At 39.2% G+C, this 26,862-nt stretch overlaps 1 protein-coding gene across 1 annotated transcript in view; it reads left to right on the top strand.

Moving 5' to 3' along the window:
- The window catches only part of LOC146003883 (thrombospondin type-1 domain-containing protein 7B-like), a 559,677-nt gene that overhangs the window by 325,348 nt on the left and 207,467 nt on the right, over positions 1 to 26,862 (top strand). Inside the window, exon 23 of the mRNA XM_083142348.1 lies at positions 9,815 to 9,991. Within this exon, the coding sequence (XP_082998474.1) occupies positions 9,815 to 9,991 (177 nt within the window). The remainder of the gene's footprint in view (positions 1 to 9,814; positions 9,992 to 26,862) is intronic.

The following is a 26,862-nucleotide window of genomic DNA, read 5'->3' as shown; positions in this document are numbered from 1 at the left end:
ATATACTTCACCTCTGAATTTCCATAAACAAGATGCCAGAAGCAGCTACACTAGTTGGAGCTTTTCTTCCGGCACCAGGAGCGTTGTTTCGGCATGCTCCATGGAATAGCGAGCCATGTTTAGAAGTTAATCACGGCCAGTTTTCTCTCGCTCAATTCTTTATTTCCTTTTCCCCTCTTTCTCTCTCTCTCTCTCTCTCTCTCTCTCTCTCTCTCTCTCTCTCTCTCTGTCTGAAACTACTCCCCACCGTAGGGATCCTCCATTTCTTCACAACCAGCATCAAAGAGGTTCCGGGTTCATGTCCTGACCTGGGCAACATCTAATCATAACCCATCCCCATTCTTGCAAGAAACCTACAGTAGCAGAAAAGTAATTAAAAAAAAGGTAACAGTATAATATAGTGAAAACACATTTCTTCAAATTTACAGGAGAAACTACTTACGGAACCGAGTTTCTGTAGACTTTTGGAAGCTCGTGGAAGTGTTTTCTCCCTTATATCAATTTATTCGGCCGGTAAATCATGTATTTTTCGACATAAATGTATCTCCGATGCACGATAGCTGTTAGCACCATTACCGTCGACTACGTGAATCAAATGTTCCGTGCGTTCGATTATGTAACCCCTTGTTAGTGTAGCAGCCACGCGCTAGTTTTACAAGATGACGTGTGAAGGTTGCATTGTGAATTTTTTTTTTCCAATTTAATTTTCTATGTTTGCCTAACCTAACTGAACCTAACCTAACCTTCCGTGAATGGTTTGTGGATCGATTTTCGATTAAAAACCTTCTGTGAATCATTTGTGCAGCATTTTTCGGTTAATAAGTTTGGAAACACTGCATATCAGCTGACGATAGACAACGTGAGTCAAGATTTGCCCGCCATATTGTGTGTATCGAAAACGAATTAGCAACGAAGAATAAATAATGTGTAATGTGAAAAATTACGCTTTTTTTCAGTGAAAAAAGCAAACTCCCACGTTCAAAAATGTTCCGCTATGCATAGCAGATAAGTACAAATGTAAATAATTAGGAAATAAACTATTGAAATGTGTTTTCACTATACCATACTGTTACGAAAAAAATCTAAATGCAGTACTATCAGCATCACACCCTTTCCATTAAAAAATACTCTATTCTCAAATTACAAGAACCTTTGAATTTCTCTACAGTCGATCTCTACTTTCTATCGTTCTGAAATTCTCATCATGACCGTTCGTCTTGTTCTTCCACGGCTTATTTCATGTATATTTTATCTTGATATCCTCTTGAGCATCCAGTGTCCTGCTATTCTTCCTAAATGCTCTATCCATCGTATTCATTTCGTTGTCTCTCCTCTGCCCTCTAGTGATGGTTCTCTAACTTCACATGTATGGACTTCTCTGGTCCATGTATGATTTCACGATTTAAGATCAAATTTGTGTGATTCTATCAGCCAGGTTTCTGAAACTTAGCAATCAGAACTGCTTGCACAAGTTTCATATGAATCACGAAGACCTTTCTATACACAGTTCTAAGTGATTAAAACATGATCATATTGTACCTAAATATGAGACTTTTTCCCTGAAGTATGTGAGAAGGGATGGCCTACTGGCCTAACCCAGCACCTACATCACGTGCTTCCCTGGAGATTCAAATGGGGTCGTTTACTTAAGCCGTACAGTATCACACCCTCTGTCCTGGAGGGTGTGTCCCCATCTGCAGGAAAAATATGCTGAAGTGATGTAGACAAAAATTAGAACCAACCACCACCTCGCTGTATCTGTTTGGCCATTATCTTTTCACCATATTTTCTCTCTGTATCTTGCTTTTCTCTCGTAAATACTAAAATCCCTCAAATGGGAAACAAAGAAGCTTGGTTCATTTACGTAAAAAAAATGAATAGTCAGTGGCGGCGATTGGGTTCCAAAACTGGGGGGCAAGGACAGTTTACTTTCTCTTGGTAGATAAGGTTTAGCATAGTGCTCGGTAAAACTGGGAAAAACTGCGGGGGCAACTACCCCCTCATGCCCCCATATCGCCGCCACTGTTAGGGAGGATGAAGGGTTAATTCACACCCTCTGGTTGCTATTTCTAAACCCCTGGGGCGTACTGAGAAAGAAGTAACTGAAATTATTTTAAAATATCACACCGAAAACTCGCCAACACACACACATACATGCACGCAGGTCTTAAAAGATTATCATCTGATCTTGTCAACTAAAATTAACCGATTTCCTCTCCTTATACGTCTAAAACAAACAATGAATTGTCAATTAACGTGACCATCCGTCTTTGATTTCTTTTTAAGAAGACTTTTCTCCCTGTTTGACATTTAAAATTACTTGATTTACTCCGACCCCACCAGGTAGACGATGTAAAAAATATAACTTCACCTTAAGTGATTAGCATTCAATGTTAACTAGGCGTTATTAACTACTTCTGCGTTATCTTTTCTAACACTATGTTCCTAAAAAAGATATCTTCTCTCGTCTATGATTACCTGAAGCTGAGAGAAGATGTATTTTCTCAATATTTAATGTCAGAAAAGTAAAACGTAGAAGTACTGGACAGTGAAAAAAGTAAATTTAACACTGTATAGTAATAATGAACCATTTTCAATGCAAGAAACCATTGCGATAATTATTAAACATTGAATGAATGAATTTAGTGAGCGTCATCCACAACCCATGAGAAAATTCGTTCATCCGTCACTGTTTTGAGCAGTGGCGCAGGAACATTTTTTTGTTGGGTAACAGAATTCAATATACGAGTATATTGGGGGATTGGGGCCACAGGAAAATCCATTGTAGAACAACACACACACATTTCCGGTCTTTTAACGTCAAGTTCAAATAAAGCATTTCTATTTCTTTAGAATTTATGGTTATTTTTTAAAAAAATTGAAAACCCACAATAACTCCGAAACATATAAAGTTCTAGTTCAAGTTCAAATCGACATTTTTTACTGCAGAAATCATTATTAATTTTGAAGAAAGGACAGATTTAGTGATTTTTGTGTTATATATCATTCCATGACATTTCAAGTGTATTGTTACTATTATGCATGATTAACTGGCAGCTGTGGAATAGAATAGAATAGAATAGAATTTATTTCAAGTATGAGCCTTTACAGCTATACATACCATACAAGTGAAAAACTTTTAGTACACTTTCCCTACACCCTTCCTCCTCATAGTCTACTTGCACATTCACACCATTTCATTTCAACTCTTTCCCTATACTTGCACTGTTACCTGAGTGATTCCTAAATTTTCTCACATTTATTTACTAATTTATTTATTTAGCAACCCTCCCCCCTTTCACACATGTTCGCTATCCCCACTGAGCTTCTTTGCTCTCTTTGCCCAGGCGTAATGTAGGAAAGTTCCCACATTCCTTATTTGCGCCTCCCCCCCTCTCGGTCTCTCCCTCCTAATAACGCTTGTCATTATATTCTCAATGTTATCTTCATTTATTTCCCTGATATATTTTTGTCTTGCCTCCCCTGTTCCTTTGCACTGGAGAAGAATGTGAAATTTCGTCCAGTCTTCGCCGCATAGCGGGCATTCTACGCTCCCGCCCTCCCGTTTTAGTTTAACTTGTGCCCATCCCCCCAGTCTGAACCAGGCCAAACCTGACCTTTCTTTCGACCCATACAAATCCACGTAGTTCCTCCTTCTCCATTCTCGATCCGTATCCACTATTTTCGCTGATGTTAACGATATTTTTGCGTCGCATTCTGCCAAAATTTTCTGTTTGTTAATGTCTTCCAGTCTGGCACGAATGGACCCTAGCATCTGCATATTAATTCTCCCCTCTATTCCCTCTTCCCACACCCATCCCAGCCCTATACTGTATAATTCCGTCTTTATTTTTGTTACCCATTGCCTCCCATTACCCCCCCCCCATCTGTGACTGTACACAGAGTTTCTTCAAATTTCACCCCTCCATGGTGATCAGTTTTGCCCAGTATTTAATTCTCCTCATTTTGGCATCCACTTCCTCTCTTAATTTTCCCATTTCCCTAAGTGGCCAATTGTAATAGTCTGTGCATAGGAACTAGTATCGGCCTTGTTTATTTCCAGTCTTTATATGTTAAAATGTAAATTCACTTCGGTAACAAGTTGAAATACAGGGTTTTCATAAAGTCCCGGTACCATTACAAAAGAACATAGCTCTGAATGGTACCAGGACTTTATGAACACCCTGTGCCTATATCTATTTATGAAGTTCCACTCTTGACATGCATATTTCTGTTTGTCATGTAGATTAGAGCATAGCACTGAGCGACTTTGGAATGATTGGCTTTAACATTAATTCCAATTCCTAATTGCAATTATTTATTTATATTAATAATATATCAGCAATGAGTCATAATGGAATTATGCAATTCTGATAAAAATATAATCTTGAAAATTTATTATTATAAATACAGAATAGTATACTATTAATGTAATGTTTTCTGCTTAAACATCAATGCTTAGCTTTCTTTTTTTCACACGAGTGCATGGGTACAATTAATTTAAATTCCACTGACATCTATCGAATTCTTTCTATGTAACAATTGTGTTTCTCGATTTTTAAATTATTACATATATATATGGCCCGGATTGCGTACAATAAGCTGCAAATATGCGATAAAGAGATGCAAAATATGCAAAATACATGTTTTAAATGTTTTGTTTTGAATACCTCAAAAACCCTACATGTAAACAGATATTTTTTTCAGCTCATACAATTTAGAAGTTTCAGTTCTGACTTGCTCCACACAATCTTGTTAACTGTGTTCACGGTATCTGTTGGTTGATTTGGTGTTTTAAGTCCATTTTATGCACAGAAAGGCTAATCGGGACTGAACCTACAGTTTAAAGTGGGATCCAAACCACTACGTGCCTCCGTTGCGTATCAAAACCGGGACCACTTGATTACAAGGCGACGACGCTACCACTGCGCCATCTGTTAAGTCAGGTTCAATTACATTGCATTGCTATAGCTCTTTTCAGTTCTTACGGCGGGCGCTCTAGAAGCTGGCAGGGGAAGTGCGGAACGGGGAAGCGACCAATCCAGCGCGATAAGAAACGCAGCAGCCAGTAGAACGAGGTTCAAGTAGTACTTTTTTCTGCCGTCTCCTGTCACTCGGCGCCACTGCTGTTGTCTGGTTGGTCTGCGGCATAATCCCGATCCCAACTTCCCTTGCCAGCTTCTAGATCGCCCGCAGTAAGAACTGAAAAGAGCTATAGATAGTTTGGCACCCTAGGCAAGATTGTTGTTTGGCGCCCTCTCACTCCCTCACTATCAAGCACTGACATTTTATGTATGTCCGATATTTCATTCTTATGCCATGGTTTGTGATATTTACATCCTACAAATTTTCAAATGAGGAAACCAAAAATTCTCATAAGAAATAATATAGGTAATGTATTTAAATATTCGTAGTTTGCATTTCTTATTTAAGAAAAAAATAGCATAATTAAGAATATTTTAGTTGCTGCTTTGGGAAGCAGAAAATTCCAGCAGTGTGTTACCAGAAAATACGCCTACAAGAAGAAGAAAAGGGTTAGGAATAATGAGTAGAAAATGTTAGTAAGTAAGCATAATGTAAAATATATATCCATATACAGGGTCAGTCTGTAACTTCGTATCAACTTGATAAATCGAAAAGGATTTATTATAGAAATCTTTCCGTGACGTGGTCGAACATGGAACCCCATGCACTGAGTTGAAAAGTGCATCTATTTTTAGGTGGTGACCCCTCACAAGGATATAGGCCTATCAAGTGGTCACTTCATCACCTGAAAAACTCCAATTTCAAAAAGGTCGAGTAAGAACACCTTGTATGATTTCCTTCTGTCCGTGCCTCTGCCAAGGGTAGATTTCTCCGTCGCATATTTCACTTTGTTGTGTCTAAAGGAAAAAGCTTTTCATGCCTCCCTAGGCTTCAGCACCTCTAGTCTACCACTCGCTACTGGTCTGTTGTGCTGTAAAAGAAATAAACAGCAGTCACGGTAGGAGCAAGGACGTATTTATAGAGGGGTCCAAGGGATCCTCACTCCCCTCCCAGAAATATTTACCAAGTACAAAAATTTAATAATGAAAATATTGAAATAATAAAATAACTGAAATTAAATAATGATAATATACTTGTTGTTTAATTAAGGGTTATTTATTTCCGACGAAGTTATTGGAACTTATTAATTTGAATATTAATACTATTTTAATTTATTATTATTGATTGATTGATTGATTTGGAGTTTTAAGACCACGTTATGCACAGGAAGCCTAATCGGGACTGGACCTACAGTTTAAAGTGGAACCCGAACCACTATGTGCCTCCACTGGGTATCGAACGCAGGACCCCTTGAATACAAGGCCACGACGCTACCACTGCGCCATCGCGGAGGCCCTAATTTATTATTATTCTATTATTATTGTGAGACACTTGGTTCGTAACCCCCTGAAATTTTTTATCAAGTATAAAATACGCCCAAATGCAGAGACATAAAATAGAATTTTGGTAGTCGTTTCTGGCCCTAAAATATGCAAGAAGTTTACATACATGATTCATATATGAATTTGCACGTGCAATATGCAAAATGCATAGATATCCTTGACCTACATATATACCGGGTGCGTCAAAAAAATGTATACACACTTTGAACTGTCATAGAAAATTTACTTCGCAACCTACAAGGTTAATTTTCTGGGAAAAGAAAAACTACAATTTGAAAAATAAGTGTACTTTCTGGTCAAACAGAATGTTTCAAATGATGGTTACAGTAAATATTCAAAATGATGGCCTTCAGCTTCAATACATTTCTGAGTACGAGTCACGACTGATTCCGTACTTCGCACCACAGTATCCAATGGGACTTCCGCACACACCGCTTGAATCTCATCCCAAAGTGTGCCCAGGTTACGTGGTTTACAACGGTACACTTCATCTTTTACTGTGCCCCATAAGAAAAATCGTGCGGCGTAAGGTCTGGAGAGCGTGCAGGAAACTCGATTGGTCCCCTGCGTCCTATCCACTGGCCTGGTACATTTTGATCCAGGTATGCTCGCACATCCCTATGATAGTGCGGCGGGGCGCCATCTTGTTGGTAATGAAACCTGTCATTACCGTGCATTGCACGAATGGCAGGGAAAATGGAATCAGCAAGCATTGTTAGGTACTTTTCTCCAGTTACAGTACCTTCAAAACGGAAAGGACCAATGAGTCCCCTAGGAGACAAACCACACCACACATTTACACCTTTAAGATTTTTGTGGTCAACGCTGAAACAGTTCCAGCACCGCATCTGAGGATTCATCACTTGTAACCGTGCGAGGTCGTCCTGATCGGCCTTTCTGCACATCACATGTTCCATGAACCTCGAATTTGTTTCGTAGACATGCAATTGTTAACCTTGAAGGTGGATAAGTCCATACTCACTTCTCCACTGTCTCTGAACCGCAGCAAACATTCTCAAACTTCCAGTACCACTTAATAACCTGCTTCCGCTCTTCAAAGCTCAAACGTACGTCCGCCATGTTGATGTTACTCTCTTGCCACCACTTGGGTTGCGCAGCTAGATCGACGATTCTGCTGCCACCTGTTGAGGAAACATAACATTACTTTTTCCCAGAAATTTAACCTTGCAGAAATCCCATTGTACACTTTGGTGTGAAGCAGTGATGTGCGTCTACACGTAAACAACGATAGTCTACATTCGACACGTAGACTATTTTATGCACGTAGATTACGTAATCTATGTAAACAACATGGAGAAAGGTGAGAACTTAGCAAAGGGCGCCGTGGAATTAAATGAAAATTATACTGCGTATCAGTTGCTGATGTGTGAGGATAACTTTTCATACTCTTTCTTCCAAATTCGAACAATTTCTCACCTAGGAAGAAACCTAATATAGGAAATATTCTAGTGTTTTATGGGGAAAAGACCACTCATGGCTTACGACTGCTATCTGTTGTTGTTTTATGCATACTATCTTCATCCATAGTTGATAATAGAAGAGACGAGAAATTTTGTTGTAAATAGGGATATTTTGATTTCGTTAGGAACCAATATAGTTGAAAATGTCACTTTCCTTTCATGAAACCCTTGAAAATTAATTTTAATGCACTTTAGCTTGTCTACGTAGTCTATGTAAACTACAAACCAATGTAATCTACGCGTAGATTACGTGTAGACAACGCATGTAGACGTAAACTTATAGTCTACGGCACATCACTGGTGCGAAGTACGGAATCAGTCGTGACTCATACTCAGAAATGTATCGAAGCTGAAGGCCATCATTTTGAACATTTACTTTAACCACCATTTGGAACATTCAGTTTGACCAGAAAGTACACTTATTTTTTTCAAATTGGACTGTAGCCTTTCTTTTCCCATTTAACCTTGTAGGTTCGAAAATAAATTTTCTATGACAGTTTTTTTTGCTTCCCTTCCCCATATGGACTTACATCATATGTCACATGTGTAGAAAACTCTGTTGGTATTCGGAAAATATCACTTTTCTCTTTCGTTTTAGTAGAATGTCTGCAACTACTCTATTTTTGTACCTTCACCATATGCTATTGTGTAGAAGCTTTAATTTTAACAAGAAGTACCAAAGAGGCCTCCCCGATGGCGCAGTGGTAGCGTCGTCGCCTTGTAATCAAGGTGTCCCGGGTTCGATAACCGATGGAGGCACATAGTGGTTCGGATTTCACTTTAAACTGTATGTCCAGTCCCGATTAGCCTTACTGTGCACAAAGTGGGCTTAAAACACCAGCTTAAACCAATAGTACAAAAATAGCATAATATTTTACAAAGAAACTCGAGACGGTACAAGTATATGAAGTTACAAGGTACAAATTTTCCCGCCTTTTTGCTGGCTGTTTCTGATTGGTACAATAATTTTAAATAGTAGTATAAATGGTGCAGTACAATATTTTGATGTGTATAACGTAGCCCAAACCGATGATGAGTTTCAGGCGTTACTCTGTAACCCCAAAATTGATTTTTTGTTTTTCGGCTGTAAATAGAGTAATACAAGAATTACCTTTAGTATTATTTTAGTACCAAATAAAGTTAGGGGAAAATAAAACTGCATATTCTTATTTCTGGGAAAACGCACATGTAAAATGATATGCTACATGACCCCCTTCCCATTTGAAAATCTGGATGTAATTCCAAGATGACGGCTTTCAAGATGGCCGCCATGATACACACTAGCCCCATCTGGTGTGCCCCACCCCAATTACCCATATCCGAAAATTAATCGCCCTCCGTCAAGTCGTTTTCAAATTAAAATAATGGCGCCGGACTTTTGCCTCACCCAGTAGTAAAAAATTTGGCAAAAATGAGAGGTTACAAAGTAACGGAACTGGTAGCTGATCTGTATATCATCGCACTATGGAATTCATTCACTGTGGGCCTTTCCACACGAAATCCGTGCTCCTGGTACTGTTTGGGTATGCTGCGTTGTATCGGAAAGTTCTACAGAATCAATTCACTTTCAACGGCATTAGATTTCGCCCTCTGTTAGCAGACAAAAGAAGCACTGATGCATGCGTGGCCTAAGTTTCAGAACTCTGAGGCGTTGTCACGTTTCAAACTCGCCCTGATGGAAGCGAAAGAACCTCTGTAGACATACTTCATAATTTTCCGTAGCAATAGAAAGTACACTCAAAAAATGAAGGACTGAATACATAGGCTTAATCGTATATTGAGAATTGTCGAAGACTAATACAATTAATACTTTTAACAATGAATGTCATGTCTATTTATTAAAGTACATTTTAAGTGACTTCTCCTCGAAAATTTCCAAAATAATGTTTGTTTTTTTACTTTCAGGCGGTTACCAAACCAGGTCACGTGCTGTGCTGAAGCCTCCAAGCCAAGGGGGAGAACCTTGCCCCACGGCATTGTGGGAAACTCGTCCTTGCTTCACCGGGCCCTGTCTCACGTTTGATTGGGTGGCGAAGGATGGTCACGTGATCTGCGAACGCTCTGATGGCGTCCAAGTTGTTGGTAAGTTAGGAAAGTTTCTATTTCCATGCCACAATGCCGTTTCTATTACTTGTGCATTCGCTGCTATTGTTTTGTCAATGTTCTATGCGTGTTCAGTAGAAACATGATTGCACTGCTACAAGTGACTGGAAAATGTAAGCTTGAAAAGAGAAAAAAAGATGCCGCTGTTTTTGAGGATAAATAAATTGCAAAATTATATTAGTTTGGGTTTGGCCCATCCGCGGCTTTGCTAGCCGAGATGTATCATACAAATGGCCATAGGCGTATACAGTAGGGAGCTAGGGGGCATTCCACTCCTGAAACATGAGTGTTGAAAAGTTTCGTCCTGTTTATTGTACTTTATTACGTGGAAAGTAAAATAAATGTTATTCCCTTACCGAATAATTCAAAATAAAGCATTGCCTTTCCTGGAAAAAGTGTCGTTTGACCCCTGGGAAAAAGTCTGAGTACACCCATGCATACAAGTCTTGAGGACTTTTCCTTATAATATAAGAATTTTCAATTTCTAACTCCAGGTATTTGAACTACACCCGTATCAAAATATAATAATAGTTTAAGACCTCTTCCTGCTCCCCTTCTATTGTGGTTGAATTTTGGAAAACAATTCCTTTCTAGCGGGTGCTTTCGTCATACGGGGAAAACACGTCGAAACTTTTAGATTTCTAAATCCATGAGTTTGGGCTGTACGTTGATGAGTCAGTGAGTAAGAATAAATTATTTTGTATGTTAAGATTCGCAACCGTTTATCATATAGAAGTGCTTTTTGTATTGTTGATAATGAGTTCGTGTGCCCCCTCTTTCATTCGTTCAGCAATCTATGTCTATAGGAAGAAGGTGAAGAGGGGGGGGGGATGAAATGTGCATCAAGGTTGCCAGGTTCTCAACATCGAGAAAGAGAGCGATTATTTCATTTCAGCCAGAGAAGCTCAAGAATATTATTAGTTTGTACACAATTAATGTCTTCATGATATGTGCACTACAATTAAACGCAGTTCATAATTACGTTTCCTCAAGGACGAATGTTCTAGGGATACGCGAACATGAAGATTGACTTCTTTGGATTAATCACGTTACTAAAATTACCTGTAAATTTTTAATCTAGAAAGGAATTGTAGCAAACTAAGCCTTGTTAGATTAAATTTATCAGGCATAACGGTAACTGTTATTTCTGTTACCATAGCAACGTCAGTGTTGCCAAATACATAAGTGTTATAAAACATTATCGAACATTGTGCATCAACGCTTGAATTTTAGAAACATATGTGAATGATTCGTATTAAATTTACAAGGAAGGGATAAGAATAATTTGTACTGTAGTGGAGGACAGTCACATTTGTAACATGTGGGAAGTAATGCATTAGGAATGAATTCGACTCTTGGGAACAATATAAATGACACGGTAAATATATGGCCGAAAATGCATATTAATTTAGAAAATGCTGTCGGGAAAAAAAGTTAAAAACAAGGAAGGAATGTGAATGTTAGGAAACATCAATACAACGGCAATAGCACGAAGAATAGCCGTAAATAACAATTTATATTGACTAAGGTGAGAATATATCTAAACCAGCGCCAACAAAATGAGGTGTCTGGGCCAAAGAGCGCTGTTGCTACATATGGATGAGTCGAAGCGAGTGAAGGTCAAACATCGCTGGTTCGGTACACGATGTAGCAACGTTCATTGGGCAGCATTACCTAGTTCAAGAGCCAATCCTTGCTCCGGAACACTTCCAGGTATCACTCATTATGAAATAATGTAAATTTCAGTGTTGACAAAAACAGTAAAAAAAAAAGAAGTACTACTAATAATAAAAGAGCATGTGGAATGGATATGGCAATTGTTTAGATATACCTGGCATTTCAACTTTTGGCCGAACATTTTTGCGATTGCATTCAATGTTCATCATCATCACACACACACATATATAAAACGACGCCATCACTATACAATACAAAGCTCTGCAAATGTAATGTATGTGTACTTGCTTTCCCACTCTTTGTTTACAACTGGGCTCGCGAACATGGCGACGGCGGGTGCAATTACGTCATGTGAAATCCACTTATATTTCTTTTTTGTTGCAACCATTGAACTACATGTAAATCAATGGTTATAACCATAGCATATAGGGTATTACATTTTTTTATTGGTGAGGCATATATATTATCAAGGCAGAGACATCTGTTGGGTGCTGCTAAACTACTAGAAATTTTAGTGATGCTTACTGAAAAGTCTCGTTCAGTAGAGTGTAAATATTATCAATATGTTACAATCTCAGAAGGTACGGAAACAAGTTAATGGAAACTTCAGCTAAGGAACAACAACAATCTGTTATTTTCTGCACGTATTCAAATGTGTGCATAAAATTTGGTTTCCACTCTGTGTTTAGTCAGTGTGTTAACGTCATTTTGCATTGTTGATACCAAAGTAGAAATATAGAACGTTGCTATCTTTGAGCTTCCCATGACATTCTCGAATCACATACACTGCAGAATCGAATTGTAAAGTTAGATCATGTTTCGTCGAATATGTCCGAACACACACAGTTGTGAGCAGGGCGACGTGGCAACAGCGCGAATTCGGCCATTCCTCTAATTTTGTGTCCCCTAGTGTAGTCATCAATACCTGACCTAAACATTTTGAAGATGCTCTATTTTTCATTGATGCTGTCAGACGCTGAGTAATTTCCCTCTATTTCCACCGATTAAACATGACGTCAAACTCCAATAGTTAAGACATGCAATGAAGTGTGTGTGTTCAAGCATACATATTTATTTGTTAAGCAGACTTAGATCATTAATCCATGAGACAATGTTATCCGAATAGCTACAAACACCGAATTTGATCCATAATTATTAACATTTTCCCGGAGAAAGAAACCATTTTCATCCAACTTTCTCTAATCACTTAAGAAAAACGATTGTGAATGTTTGTAACAATAGCTCAACAAGATAAATAATTTTGAAAAAGAAGCAAAATCATTGGACTTCTAATACAAGATTTGAAACCATTAAGAATATCTACAAAAAGAGTGATAACTGTAAAAGAACATGTGAATTTGAGAAATAAAATATGAATATTTGCCCTCTGCTGCCATCTGTTGGTAACATTTTGAACTCCTATCGATCTGTTGACTTTCCTACAGCGTTTACTCTGTGTACGGCAAAGCGCGGGAACCTTCATTGTCGTTTTTGCTCTGGAAGGTGAAGTTTCCGCCCACCATCGCGCACAACTTATGAACTTTATGCAAATTTGCAAACCCTATTAGAGGGAGCCATATTAAAAACATTTAGGAAGAATTTGTTTTATAGACTGCTGCCTCATAACATGTAATATGGTAAGCTCGACCCATCGGTCTTAATTTTTTAAAACATGCTAGATAGTTCGTACCTCTTCTATAAGATGGCAGCACATGTTCCTTGAGCTGCAATTTTATCATTGGTAAAAAGTATTAGAGCATCTTACTAAGATTTTTACTCATAATTATGCTAAGAATAAAAGTGCTATTTTTGTCACACGCTTGTCTAAATGCAGACAGGAATATATACTATCATTGAGTAGACCAAGTGCAAATCTCGGTTTAATCTATTGATGTGTAGCACATGTAGAAGACGGCTACACTTCTAGTAATTTCTCTGTTCAAAATAATATTAGTAAAGATTTTAGTATCAAGGGTTGCTACTCAATTTCAAATGATGTAGGTCATAGGCTTTGAGGGGGGAGTGGGGTGAAAACCCCTGTATCCATCAACCGAAAATCCATGCTTCGAAGCTTTGTCTGGATATGAATATACAGTTGAGACTGCTTCATGTAACCTCAGTTCTGCGAAACTCTGTTTTATTCGTAAATTAGAGAAGGTCAGGACAAAATATAATTTAGAAACGTGTCAATTAAACCATACTTGTACGTAACTCTATTTATACGTAATTCGTTGTTATACGTACTAATTTTCATAAAATATAGTTGATTTATAATGTAAAGAAGTATACATTTCTGGTCGTTACAAGAATACAAGGAGGGTTTCCATTACGATACAAGATAGGCGGGCATGGCGGTCGGTCTCGAGATGCGAGAAAGACGAGTGCAGCGCGGCGGTGTCAGAGAAGGCAAGCAGAGGCATGAAATCAGAGCATAAAGATTTTCCGTAATCGTGATGCCTGGCTAGTCGACAAAATGGAGTTCAGGGTGTACTACGTAAAGAGAGGTTAATATTTGGGCGTCTTTAGAAAGGTTTATGCCTTGGACCTCTAAAAGAGAAAAGAGATATTTAAAATATAAGAAGATGAGGGAATTTATATCCTTATCCGGGAACTAGGGATGTAGGGAAAGTTAAATACGAGTCAAATGATAATCTTAAAAGTCAGACAAATAATACAGGATTGACTGTAAATAGCTCAAATTTACATGAGGCATCGACTGTTATATACAAAGGGCTGCAACACTGACGAAGTGAGCTTCACAACACCATTTTTGTCATTTTAAAGATGGCGTCTTCTGCATACACATGCACCAGCAAAGAACAGTTGTTTCTTGCCCTCTGGAAGCCTAAAACGTATAGATATTCTACGGCAAATAAAAATTATATGTCTCTATGCATGCTTATCACGCCAAGAAGTTTACAAATAGAGGAGAAAGTTCGACAATGGCCTCAGCCAGAACACAGATGGGTGGAAAGACCTTCGCGGTGGCTCATAAGTGACTGCACATAGATTCCCAGTATTCTTCTTCTTGAGGTATACAGGCACTAAGTCGGACTTGAAAATATATGTGGATCAGCAATGGGTCTATGCTACAACGCAGCAAACGTGTGCAACTTTAAATGCAGAAATATACTAGATAAAAACAAAAATAATAAATTAAGGTTCTCATTTGAGCGTCCCTCGTATATAGAGAATCTCACAAAAGAAAATTGAAAACGATATACAGGGTGAGTCAAAAGTCAGAAACCATAGGAATAATGTGTGACTAATGTGAAGGGCACTTTACTGAAGTTTCCGAGGAGGTTGTTAGGTCGGCGAGGCCTGACCTCACACCTATAGATTACTACCTATGGGGTAACCTGGAGGCAATGGTTTATTCCACCCAGATTCGCGACCTGCACCATCTGCAAGGGAGGATAACGGAATGTGCCTCGCGAGGACCGCCTGCCACAATCCTCAGCGTGCTGAAGAACTGGGAGCATCGTTTGAACATGTGTCTTGCTGAAGAGGGTCAACATATTGAGCATATCATATAGACAATATAAGCTGAAGTGAATTACACTTTGGTTCCTGACTTTTGACTCACCCTGTATAATGAATTAAAACAAAACGCTTCAGCAAATGAATGAGATAAAATAAACTATTTATTTATTTATGAACGACTTTGTTTACATGGCGAAGTTAAGGCATTAACGCCTTCTCTTCTACTTAACCATTAAATACAGTGTCATTCTTTTTCTTTACAGTTAATTGTTTACAATTAAAAAATGAAAATGAAGTAATAAAATAAAAATAAAGTAATGAAAGTAGAATGAAAATAAAATAAAAGCAATACAGTTTGAATACGAGCGGTCAAGCCGTGGATTAACCATTAATTACATTGCTTATTATTTTTACTAACACAATGAAAAATATAACTGAAAACTAAAATTAGAAATAAAAGCATTACGGTTTCTCGTATATGGACACACACACATATTCACACGCAAATACCTACATAAGAAAGAAAGTAAGGATAGGATAGGAAAGAGAATTGAGGATGAGAAGCTCGTCTAAGAACGATGGACAACTGAGAAGAGGCGAGAAAGCTAGATCCAAAAGGCAATGGACAACTAGAGAGTAATGCAGATTCGATTCAGGGAACGAAGGACGAGAGGCTAAAATGGATGAGTGGAGAAAGAGAGAGAGAGAGAGACAGGAGAAAAAAGGATGTGGCTAGAAAGCAATGTTTCACATTTCCCATCCCAACTTGATTACCTCTTTTCTTTCATTCAGAGTAACGTTCCGACAACTGCCCATGAATAATTTTCACCCGATAGAAAGGGGGGGGAAGGCGTTCTGATCTATAATGGAACCAACGAAAAAGAGAGAGAAATTCTCAAGGGTTAAAATCCCCCCCCCCCCTGCCCGTTAGTTTAAATGCTTTCTGATTTGCATGATTAAAAGGAAGAGAGTGCGAAAAGGAGGCAACCCCATCCTGGGAAGAGAAACTCTGAACTCAATTATCGCACCGTCAGACTATGGGGTTGGTCCCCAGCTTTTATTAACGTCGACTTTCGCCTCGAGAATCATAAAGGTAAATGAGCGGTTCGCCCTCGAAATTGGATTTTCGATACATGTCGAGTGTGGTGAAATCGATCGCGATTTATCATAATCCTTTTTTTTTCGATAATGTTCGCCTGCTTCCTTCGTGTGCTCGCTTCGATATATCAGTTCCTATCTTCTGGTGCAGAAAGGTCGACACAATGAAGGATGAATCTATGTTTCTCATTGCGTTGGTGGCGTTGATGGGAATGTATCAGGGTTGAATAGAATTGAGTGTATTGACTGAGCGTTGCTGGAATGTGAGTTTTCATACAAATGTTCCACATTCAAAACAACGGTGTGTTTCAGTAATTCAAGGTCAGTCATTAGTTCTCTCTTGTCTAGTCTTGCGGCAGGCGCTCTACGTTCTGGCAAGGGAAGCGGGGAAGCAACCAATCCAGCGCGATAAGGAACGCAGCAGCCTGTGGGACGATGTGCGCGTAGTACTTCCTCCCGCCACGTCGTAACTCTCGGCGCCAGCGCTGCTGTGTGGTTGATCTGCGGCGTATTCCCTGCTCTCCACTTCCCTTGCCAGCACGTAGAGCGCGCTATAGTTAATCGCGAAGATGAAGATAAACAAGGATAAGGACTTGAAACTACACACTAGAACGCGAAACGCATAAATTGACGCACGTCGACCTCCGTGGCAGAATGGCTAGCACTGCGCGCTATGACGCCGGGGATCCTAGGTTCGAATACCAGCCTGGGGCAGGGTGTTCTTTGTGAGTATCCCTTCATCAATTTCATCATATCATCACTCATCCTCATCTTCGTGATTAGCCACAAGTAGCTGAAATGCGAAGTGAAATAAACCAAATCATTCAATCAACACAGTCAAATGTGTAGTTCTGGTTTCTTTGAAATAATCTTGTCTGACCTTTTCATTTTATTGTTATCGCATCACACGAAACAGCAGTTGATTAAAGTACATTTTGATGCATTTCCGTGGGCATTTTGATGCACTAAAAGTTCATCATTATCAGTTTAGGGTCTTTAATATGTTACTGGACAGGAGTGCCAACAGGCGGGTTATGACGCGCCTGTGTCACGGGCACTTTTTGGGGGGGGGCCAAAATTTATTCAAATTCTATATATCTTCACACAAAAAATGGGGGAATCGTTTCGTTTGATTGACTTGTTATTGATTGTTAGTTATGTTTATTGTGTACAGTTTTTCTACATACCTGTGGGTGATCGCGGCGATGAGGTTGAAATGAAACACCACCACTTATGCATGGTTAGGTGGGGCGTGCTGTTCGCATTAATACAAGGTTAGTCAAGCAAACAAACTGCTAAGAATAAGGTTCAGTATGCTAACAATGGCAGTGAATCTGAGCAGTTTTGTACGTTTTATGTTAGCAAACATGAAAGTGTACCTAAAGTAAACATACATTGCTTAAATATGTCTGCATTATATTGTTCCGCAAATTTTGTCTGACCAAAATAATTTGAGTAAATAATTCGGCATAAAGGGGGGGGCGCTGTGGTAGGCTTTGAGGGGGGGATGGGAACCCCTGGGCCAACACATGCTTCAATTAACACATTTCTTTTGTTCTGTGTGTGGTAGCGCGTTACGCTAACCGCTGGGCCGCAGTGTCCGATTCTTCTGTCTGTCATTCAGTGTTGCTATTTCATGAGCAAATCTTGTACAGTGACGAACACTTATGGATTCTAATTACTTCATTGACCTTCAATGGAATAATCACAACCCAGAAATGTCAATGACTGTACACCCGTACCTGGTGATAGTGTTGATACAATAAAACAAAATACTGTAAGGGGCGTATTTTATGAAACAGTCACATTTTTAATATATTACCCATAAGTAAACATTCTCCTTTACTGTGCAACATGCTATTAAGGCACATAGAAAAGTGTAGTTCTCTGAGAGTCACCATCTCCATATTCAGTACCACGCCGGACCGTCTGAACCCACCCCCTCCAGGGCTTTCCCCAAAAATCACATTTCCTTAGAGGTTGGGTCAACCCCAGAGCAGCTTTATCCAGGGACATGTTCGGAACAATTCTCACGTGAGACCACCTGCACAGGGAACTCAACCCGTGCCTCCCATGTGACAATCAGACGCCCTACCAACTCGACTAATGCTGGTCTTACACTCCTAAATCCCACACAAAAAATCGAATTTGGAATTAAAGGGTTTATACGAGTTTTCTTGTATTTTTTCTTATTTAGCGTTTCTCTTGTGCCACGTTTTGCTAACCACAATGATGAAAGGTCACTCACAAAGAAGTACACTTGCTTACGGAGGAATTCGAACCTGGGAAATTCGGTATGGAGATCGAAAGTTGACAATTTAATGCCCTGGGCGACAGGAGCAAGTGAACAAAAATAAGTTCTCTATACACATGTAGCGACTGGAGAGAGTTTGGCCAATGAACGCACGGGAGGGAAGGGGATTGCATGGAGGGACCAACGACACTGCAGCTACTAACAGGGCATACTGCTTCGCTCCGCCCACTCCCTTTCTCCCCTTCTCTACCATTCTGCGCGGCAATTCTCCACAGGCTCATGGAAGTAGTAGAGAAAAAGGTTTAAATATGGACCCCCCTTTTTTATTTTGTCATTTTCGGAGGAAAAAATTAAAATATCAAGCACCTGCTTTTAAAATGCATATCTATGAAATATATACTTAAATGTAATAGCATGCTAAAGTATAGAAGGTATCCATTTTTTTTAAAAAAAAAAGCAATTTCCAAAAAATGGTAAAATGATGTATTTCAAAATTGTGATCTAAATATGGGCTACTAGTGGCAATATCACAAAAAGCAATTAAAATTTTAAAAAACAGTCATTTATCGATAAAACATTATAAAATTCATATTTATGAATAATCTGTTGTTTTGAAAATCACGCGGAATGGGAAAAATCGAAATTAAGAAAAACATCCAAATATTTGTTGAAAATGTGATTTCAACATTAGACATCATGTCATAGCCCATATTTAGACCATCACGCTATTTTTCTTCTTAAATTTATTTTCGCTCTCTGTGGTACATATTTCAAAAACAAATCATGTCATTATAAAAGCCCACATTTGTTTTATGTACCGCTAATATCATAAGCTATACAAAGCAGATGATAATTAAGAAAAAGCTGAGTTAAAACATACCTGCAAAAAGTTTTCGGAGGTCGCAATTCTATAACAGCGTCCAAGGCCGAAAGTAACCACCACTTTCTCTTGCGAATTGGCGCCGCAACCTTTGTCCTTGACAGATAACCAGTTCCAATAGCCTCTGCCAGGCTGTAGCACCCGGGAGCGCTGATAACTCCAAAACCCATATTTAAACCTTCGCCCATATTTAGACCTTCTCCTCTATTGCTTTTCTCATTTGATTGGGGATGGTAAGAGGACATACTGCTTAACCAGAATGAGTACAGCACTTTCTGTTAATATTACTACTTGGTGGAAAGAGCTATTGTTGTCTTTAAGTCTTCAACGTCACTGTTTTAATTGTCTAGGCTGAGAAATACTAAAGAAACGGGCTTGGAAAACAGAAAATATGTCACCCGGGAAACGATCGCAGATCCTCCAGCTCCGGAGTATATTATGCTAACCACTTCAATACAGAAATCGGCTGGTGGAGGAAATATATGCCTAGCGGTTAGGGAGAATTATTATTTGTGAACGTGTGCCTATACTCTGGAGCATGGCCGCGCACAAGGGCAGAGAAGGGGAAAGAGCGAATTGGTGGAGCTGAATCAGTACACGATGCTGCAAAGGCTGATAACAGCAGTCGCTTTCCCCCCACCTGCAATCCCGTTCACTGATCGAACCGTCTCGCGTCACTACTTGAGCAGAAACTTTATTTCGTTCGCCTGCTCCAGATATTTCCGGAAGAGAGTACTTGATAAGGATGCAGTTTTCACTTTTATGTATGCCAAGCAACTCCAAATTGCTTTGTAAGCTCACTGTATGTACAGTCATCCGCAGTAAAAATGAGACATCCGTATCCTACAATACTCGCTTCCCTGCGTTATGCATGCTGTCTAACTCTATCGGACCCTGTAGCCGAGTGGTTAGCACATCTCACTGCGACGCCAAGGGTCCCGGGTTCGAATCTCCATCGGGCTTGTTTGTTTGTGAATGTCCATTCATCAATTTTATCACTGATCCCCATCTTCGCAAATTAGCCAAGAGGCACAAAACACGAAGTAATATAAACTAAATCAATCAATCAATCAATCTACGACGGTGGAAGAACTTTCTATCGAAGACTTGTTGTACTCGCTCATCCATGTCGAGGTGGGTAATGAAGCGACTATTTCATGAACTATGTCTCAATTTTTATTGCGCAGGACTGTACATAAGATTGTTTAAGCATAGAACTAAGTTCGAATCCCTGAAATATGCCTCCCCTCTTCGCTTATCTTGAGATTAACCTTTACAGCTAATTCTTACTTAAAAACTCAATATGCTGACCAAGGCAGAAATTTATTTTATTATAAAACATAAACTAAACGTAACGTTTCAACCTTCAAGCAAGGTCTTCTTCAGACTCTGCACCAAGTACAAATGTAACAAGGTACAAAACAGGACGATATATATACACAAACATTATTCCCCTCCAGACTATTAGAAAGTAGTTCTGGAACATTCTAGCAGGTGGCTTTCCCTTGTCAACTGTACTTTCATCTGAAAGAGAATGTCGCTGGACTCTTTATCTCACGCTCTATTTCCTTCATTCTTCTTTCTTCTTCTCTCCTGTCCTTTCCACTCTTTCTAACACCTTCTTCCAATCTTTGCTTATCTTCAGTCCCCCATTCCAGTTCATTGTGTCTTCTTCACCTCTCTTGCCCGACCCTGTGGCCGAGTGGTTAGCACAACGCGCTGCGACGCCAAGGGTCCCGGGTTAGAATCCCGGTCGGGCTTGGTTGTTTGTGAATGTCCATTCATCAATTTCATCACTCATCCCCATCTTCGCAAATTAGCTAAGAGGCACAAAACGCGAAGTAAAATAAACTAAATCAAATCGAATCAAATCTAATCTTCACCTCTCTTCTCTATTTCCTTGGCCTCCTTCCATTTTCTCACTAGTATTCTCTTCTCCCTTCCTATCTGCTTAGCCTCATCCCACTCTATGTCATGTCCTGTTTCTCTCGTGTGTTTAAATATCGAATTTCTCTCTCTTAAGTCGTACATCATCCCTATGTTGTTTCAACCTGTCTTTCAGCCTCTTTTTCGTTTCTCCTATGTACACACTCTGACATTCTTTACAATTCACTTCGTAGATAATCCCTTCCTCTTCTCTGTTTTCCTTTCTCTTGTTTGCATTCTTCGCTATTCTTAAGATGCTTCTTCCTCCCTTCCTGAAAGTTTTAAGTTTTAAGGTGAAGAAGACACAATGAACTGGAATGGGGGACTGAAGTTAAACAAAGAATGGAGGAAGGTGTTAGAAAGAGTGGAAAAGACAAGAGAGAAAGAGGGAAGAAGAATGAAGGAAATAGAGAGTGATATAGAGTCCAACCACATTCTCTTTCAGGTGAAAGTACAGTTGACAAGGGAAAGCCACCTGCTAGATTGTTCCATAACTACTTTCTAATAGTCTGGAGGGGAGTATTTTTGTGTATACATATCGTACTGTTTTGTACCTTGTTACATTTGTACTTGGTGCAGAGTCTGAAGAAGACCTTGCTAGAAGGTTGAAACGTTACGTTTAGTTTATGTTTTATAATAAAATAAATTTCTGCCTTGGTCAGCATATTGAGTTTTTAAGATCATGGAAACAAGGCTTAATGGTGTTATAATTCTTACTGTAAATCAACACACTAGCACCTTGTACACGTTGATAAACATGCAAAGATCAATAAAAATCCTTTTCGGAGACGAATTGGAAACATCGTTCTTGTTAAAGCTTCTATTCCACGCGAAACTCTCATTTGGCGACGCTTCTGAGCACGTTTCGACGACCTCGTAAATCGAAAATAATAATGAAGTCCTTTGTTGTTTTTTTTCTCATAGCTGAGACTAATAAAAAAAACAAGGATTCTTTTTCGCTCTCACGTGAGAATCCTGCATCCCGATTCACCGTCACGTCTTGCGTTTCAATCGAAATTGAATCCCTCGACGGAACGATTTCTGTTCACCTCGCCTAACAACCTTGATATTTCTCTCTCTCGCTCCCTCCCTTTCCTCATTATTTCTCTCTCTCGCTTTATCCCTGTTTCTTGAGCTACCACTCCCATCATTATTTCCTTTTCTCTGTCTGTCGTTCTCATACTACGAACAATACTCTTTCTCTTGGTGAATATCTCTTTATTTATTTATTGAGAAAATTACACATACAGCACAGGTGGCCATTTTACTCTGAAATTGTCAACAATGAAAATGGAATGATGCTAATAATAATAAGCATAAAAATATAAAAAAATAATAAAAGTAACAAAATAACACAGAAATGAATAGCAAATTAACAAAGAAATAAGTAAAAGATGATACTATTTGATATTATTTATAAGCATTTCTTCTAATAGAAGACGGAGAGGCAAACTCGGAGGAAAAATATATCGATTCATTTTTTAATCCTCCCGTTTTCCTCTCCTATTCTCTCTCTCTCTCTCTCTCTCTCTCTCTCTCTCTCTCTCTCTCTCTCTCTCTCTCTCTCTCTCTCTCTCTCTCTCTCTATGCTTCTGCTTCTGCAGCTACCACTCTTATCATCTCTTTCTCTGACAATATCAAGAATTAACCTCCTTGAAATAAGATCCTTTGGAATTTCTCTGCTGTTCGCGCTGTTCGGGATTACAAGATGTCGGGAAATCCTTCCCCGAAATTGGGATCTGATCTTCATAATTCACGACTCGTCATATTGAACTATTACTTTATTTCTATACAGTGCCCTTCGGCACATATCACCACCCCACCACTTGGCAACGCTACATCACATGCTCTGACGTCACGCTACGTAATATCGAGGCCTCGTGTCCGAGCCAGGAGAATTGTTCGCCCACTTGGTCTCGGGTAGCGAAGCAACACACACACACTTGGGAAATTTCTACTACAGTTAAGTATTTCAATTAAACTATGAATTAATCAATAACTTAATCCACGTTAGTCTATTTATCGGCCATTAGAGTTAAAAAACACTTAAAATGAGGGGTTTATTATTTTTATTTTTTTAAAACTAAACTTCCATATCTATTTTTTATGACCGATAATATTACGTGTCTTAATGTAAAGAATTAATATCGTTCTATTTCAACATATACGGGGGGGGGGCAAACACTCAATTTAGGTGTTTACTGGTTATTTATATAAACGTTAATGGTGTTAGAATTCTTGTCATTGGTAATTACTATTTATTTGTCGATGCTTTGGTTGTAATAAACATGAAATTGAAAATAAACCTTTGCTTGTAATTTACAATTATTTGATATGGTCTAATACTGTCACTAGCATTGTATGGCTCTAGGAAATTGGGGGCCCAGTCTTACTATCCACTGCGTGGTACGAGGTTTGCACGTAATTTGCTTCCTATATAGAGGCAAAATACATGCGGATGTCATACCGTGAAGATGAGCATACTCCATAGATTAAGTGGTCTCTGTATGATATTTGTGTATTGTGAAAAAGTACAGAAAGACGAAGAACTGACTGTTCATCAACAAAGTGATAGATGTTTTCGGAAAGGAAGCAACGCGATTTCACTTTCTATTAAAACAGTTTGCTCGAGTCTGAACTTGTATACAAATCCAAAGTGTTTTCAATTCAATTTGTATTTTATGATTTATTAATAATAATATCAATCATTACAATAATAATAACAATTAAAATAATAACGATAATAATAAAAGTTTCTATGACTGAAGGGCAAGATATGATATCTTACTCTGCCCCCCCCCCACTCCTTCTGAGAAAAAAACCTGCGGACCCCCTTTTGTCCTTTCTTTCAATGCTCGCAACAACAATCTTTTGTTGAATGTCTCGTTTTTCTGTTCCTTGCTTCCCTCACTTGAGATCCTATATCTCCTTCCATAACTCACTCTCTCTCTCGTTTACTTGTTTACATATTTCTTCTTTCTGTGTCTTTGTATCTCCCCCTCTTTCTATTTTACGTCTCTCTCCTTTTATTTTTTCTGCCTCTCCATGCTTTTCCTTCCTCCATATTTATGATTTTCTTTCTTTCTCTCTCAACGACTCTTTTTACGTGCTTGTTTCTATAATTCTTTCTTCCGTTGCCTTGTTACAATCCTGACTCACTTTCTCTTTACATTCATCTGCGTCTCCAGCAGGTAATATGATGTCCTCCTCTCCTCTGCCTTTTCCACAGCATCTCTCTCGCTCTCTCTCTCTTTGTCAGTTCACAGCATCCAATCTTCCTCTCGCGAACCTTCGTCTCCCCGGAAGAGGCGATCGAGTGAGGCGCTGCTCACCCGGGTGGCAAACTCGACAGCGCGCGAACGTGGCCTACTAAGTATTTTGTCAACCCGCGGCTCCTTTGTAGCCGAGATAATCTCACCAATATATCCTCCCGCGGTTTTCCTCTATCCCTTTTCCCTTATCTGCCGAGAGAGATTATGTTCTGCAGACGAGACATTGCATTGGCGCTCAGGGATTTCTAGAGAATTCAGCTGTTTAGAAGTAACATTTACTTCTTTCAGTAAGAGCAACTGGTTACTTTTTGAATTGAGTGACTCTAGCTTGTTGCTACTGAGTTTTGCGTTAGTAAAAAAAACCGTAAAGATCTTCAGCATACAAGGATCAATTTGTAAGTTTCTTATATTGAATACTGAACATTTTATGACTGTAACAGTGATGTGATATCCTTCTTTTAAGAGATTTTATCATTAGTCTAGTGTTAAGCGTTACACACGTCAAGAGGTCGACTTTCAATCACGTCACAAAAGTGCCCAGGTTCGAGACCCGTCCTAGAATCCTCATCGTAGCCAACCTCCGTGACGTAGTAGTTAGCACAGCGTGCTACGACGCCAAAGGTCACGGTTTCGAATCTTGGCCTGGACGTGTGTGTTCTTAGTGAGTATCCCTTCAGCAATTCCATTCTCATCGTCGCCTTTAGCCAAAAATGGAAGAAACGCGACGCTAAATAAAAAATACAAATTCGCTGGGTTTATCACTTCCTCCATATCATCAGCTCACCCGTCATCCTCACCGTCACGCTTAAACTTGAGAGGTACAAAATCGCCATAAAAAAAACAGAATGCAAATACTAATCACTAAACTTCACCGAGAAAGTAACACAGACTTGATTTTCAAGTAATGGTTACCATACTGATGTTACTTTTGTAACTGAGCATCATGAGTTACTTTCTGATCTTAGCATTCCTGACAGTGTCTATTTTTGACGCACTATGAATGTTCAACATTGAGCACATGCATATATACGAGCGAGAGTCAAATGAAGCAGTAAAAGTCCGACAAAAAATACAGGACAAACACAGACTGTAGACAGCTCAAATGTACATGAGGTATCGACTGTTATATACAAAAGGCTGCAACACTGACGAAGTGAGCTTCCCAACACCATTCTTGTCATTTTAAAGATTGCTTCCCCTGCATACACATGAACGAGCGAATAGCAGTTGTTTCTTGCCCTCTGGAAGCCTAAAACCTATGGACATTCTACGGCAAATGAAAATTCAATGTGTCTACGCATGCTTACCACGCCAGCAAGTTTACTAATGGAAGAGAAAGTTCGACAATGGCCTCAGTCCGCACGCAGAGGGTAGACCTTCGCGGTGACGTATAAGTGACTGCACATAGATTCTAAATATTCTTCTTCTTGAGGTATACAGGCACTAACTCAGGCTTGAGAATACATGTGGATCAATAGCGGGTCTATGCTAAAATGCAGCGAACTTGTACAACTTTACATGCAGAAATCTACTAGATAAGAAACAAATTAAGATTTCTTTTTGACTGTTCCTCGTATATGGTACTGAACTTGCAGTTTAGAATGTCCTTTCACATGGGATCGAACCAAAGACCCGTTGGTTACAGGAGTACTGACAACGGATGGTTAGTTATTTCTAATATTTTCCACCAATAAAGGTTCCCATGACTTTCGCTGTATTTCTTCATTTCCTGGCCGTTTAGAAAACATTTTTCTTTTCTACCCAGAGGAAATCTCTTTGCACTTGTAGGCTCAGGTAAAACAGTGTGGACGCGGAACAAAGTACCTGTTAATGTACGAGTTACAAGGGCATTCATCATATCTTCACCGTGCAAACCACGCGTAACAACACATTCCTCGCTCGCAGACGTCATATTTAATTGGACAACGCTCCTAGCGGAGAACTGCGTGATTTTATGCCATTATAAGCTCCTGTTCCAATTAGACTTTGTATTTGAATTAACTTGGTAATTCATGTACGTGTGGTAATTCCAACTCGCTCTGAGGGTTAATTCGTTGAGGGCAGTGCGCTATGTGACAATTAATTATTTTAATCAAGCAGGATTCCTGTGCCCTGTTGCTACCTTGTTCGCACTACATGATAAAAACAGCCCCGTCCACTGTCTGATTAAAAATTATAGATACTAGAGTTTAGACTGCAATTAAAAATTAACCAGTAGACCTACAAAAAAACGAGTTACATCAAAATTCAGCTTACTCAA

The sequence above is a fragment of the Lepisma saccharinum genome, chromosome 21 (assembly GCF_977018435.1).
Source record: "Lepisma saccharinum chromosome 21, izLepSacc3.1, whole genome shotgun sequence".
In the NCBI taxonomy this organism is placed as follows: domain Eukaryota; kingdom Metazoa; phylum Arthropoda; class Insecta; order Zygentoma; family Lepismatidae; genus Lepisma; species Lepisma saccharinum.
Note: the sequence above shows the minus strand (reverse complement) of the source record. Positions and strands in the feature narration are given on the sequence as shown.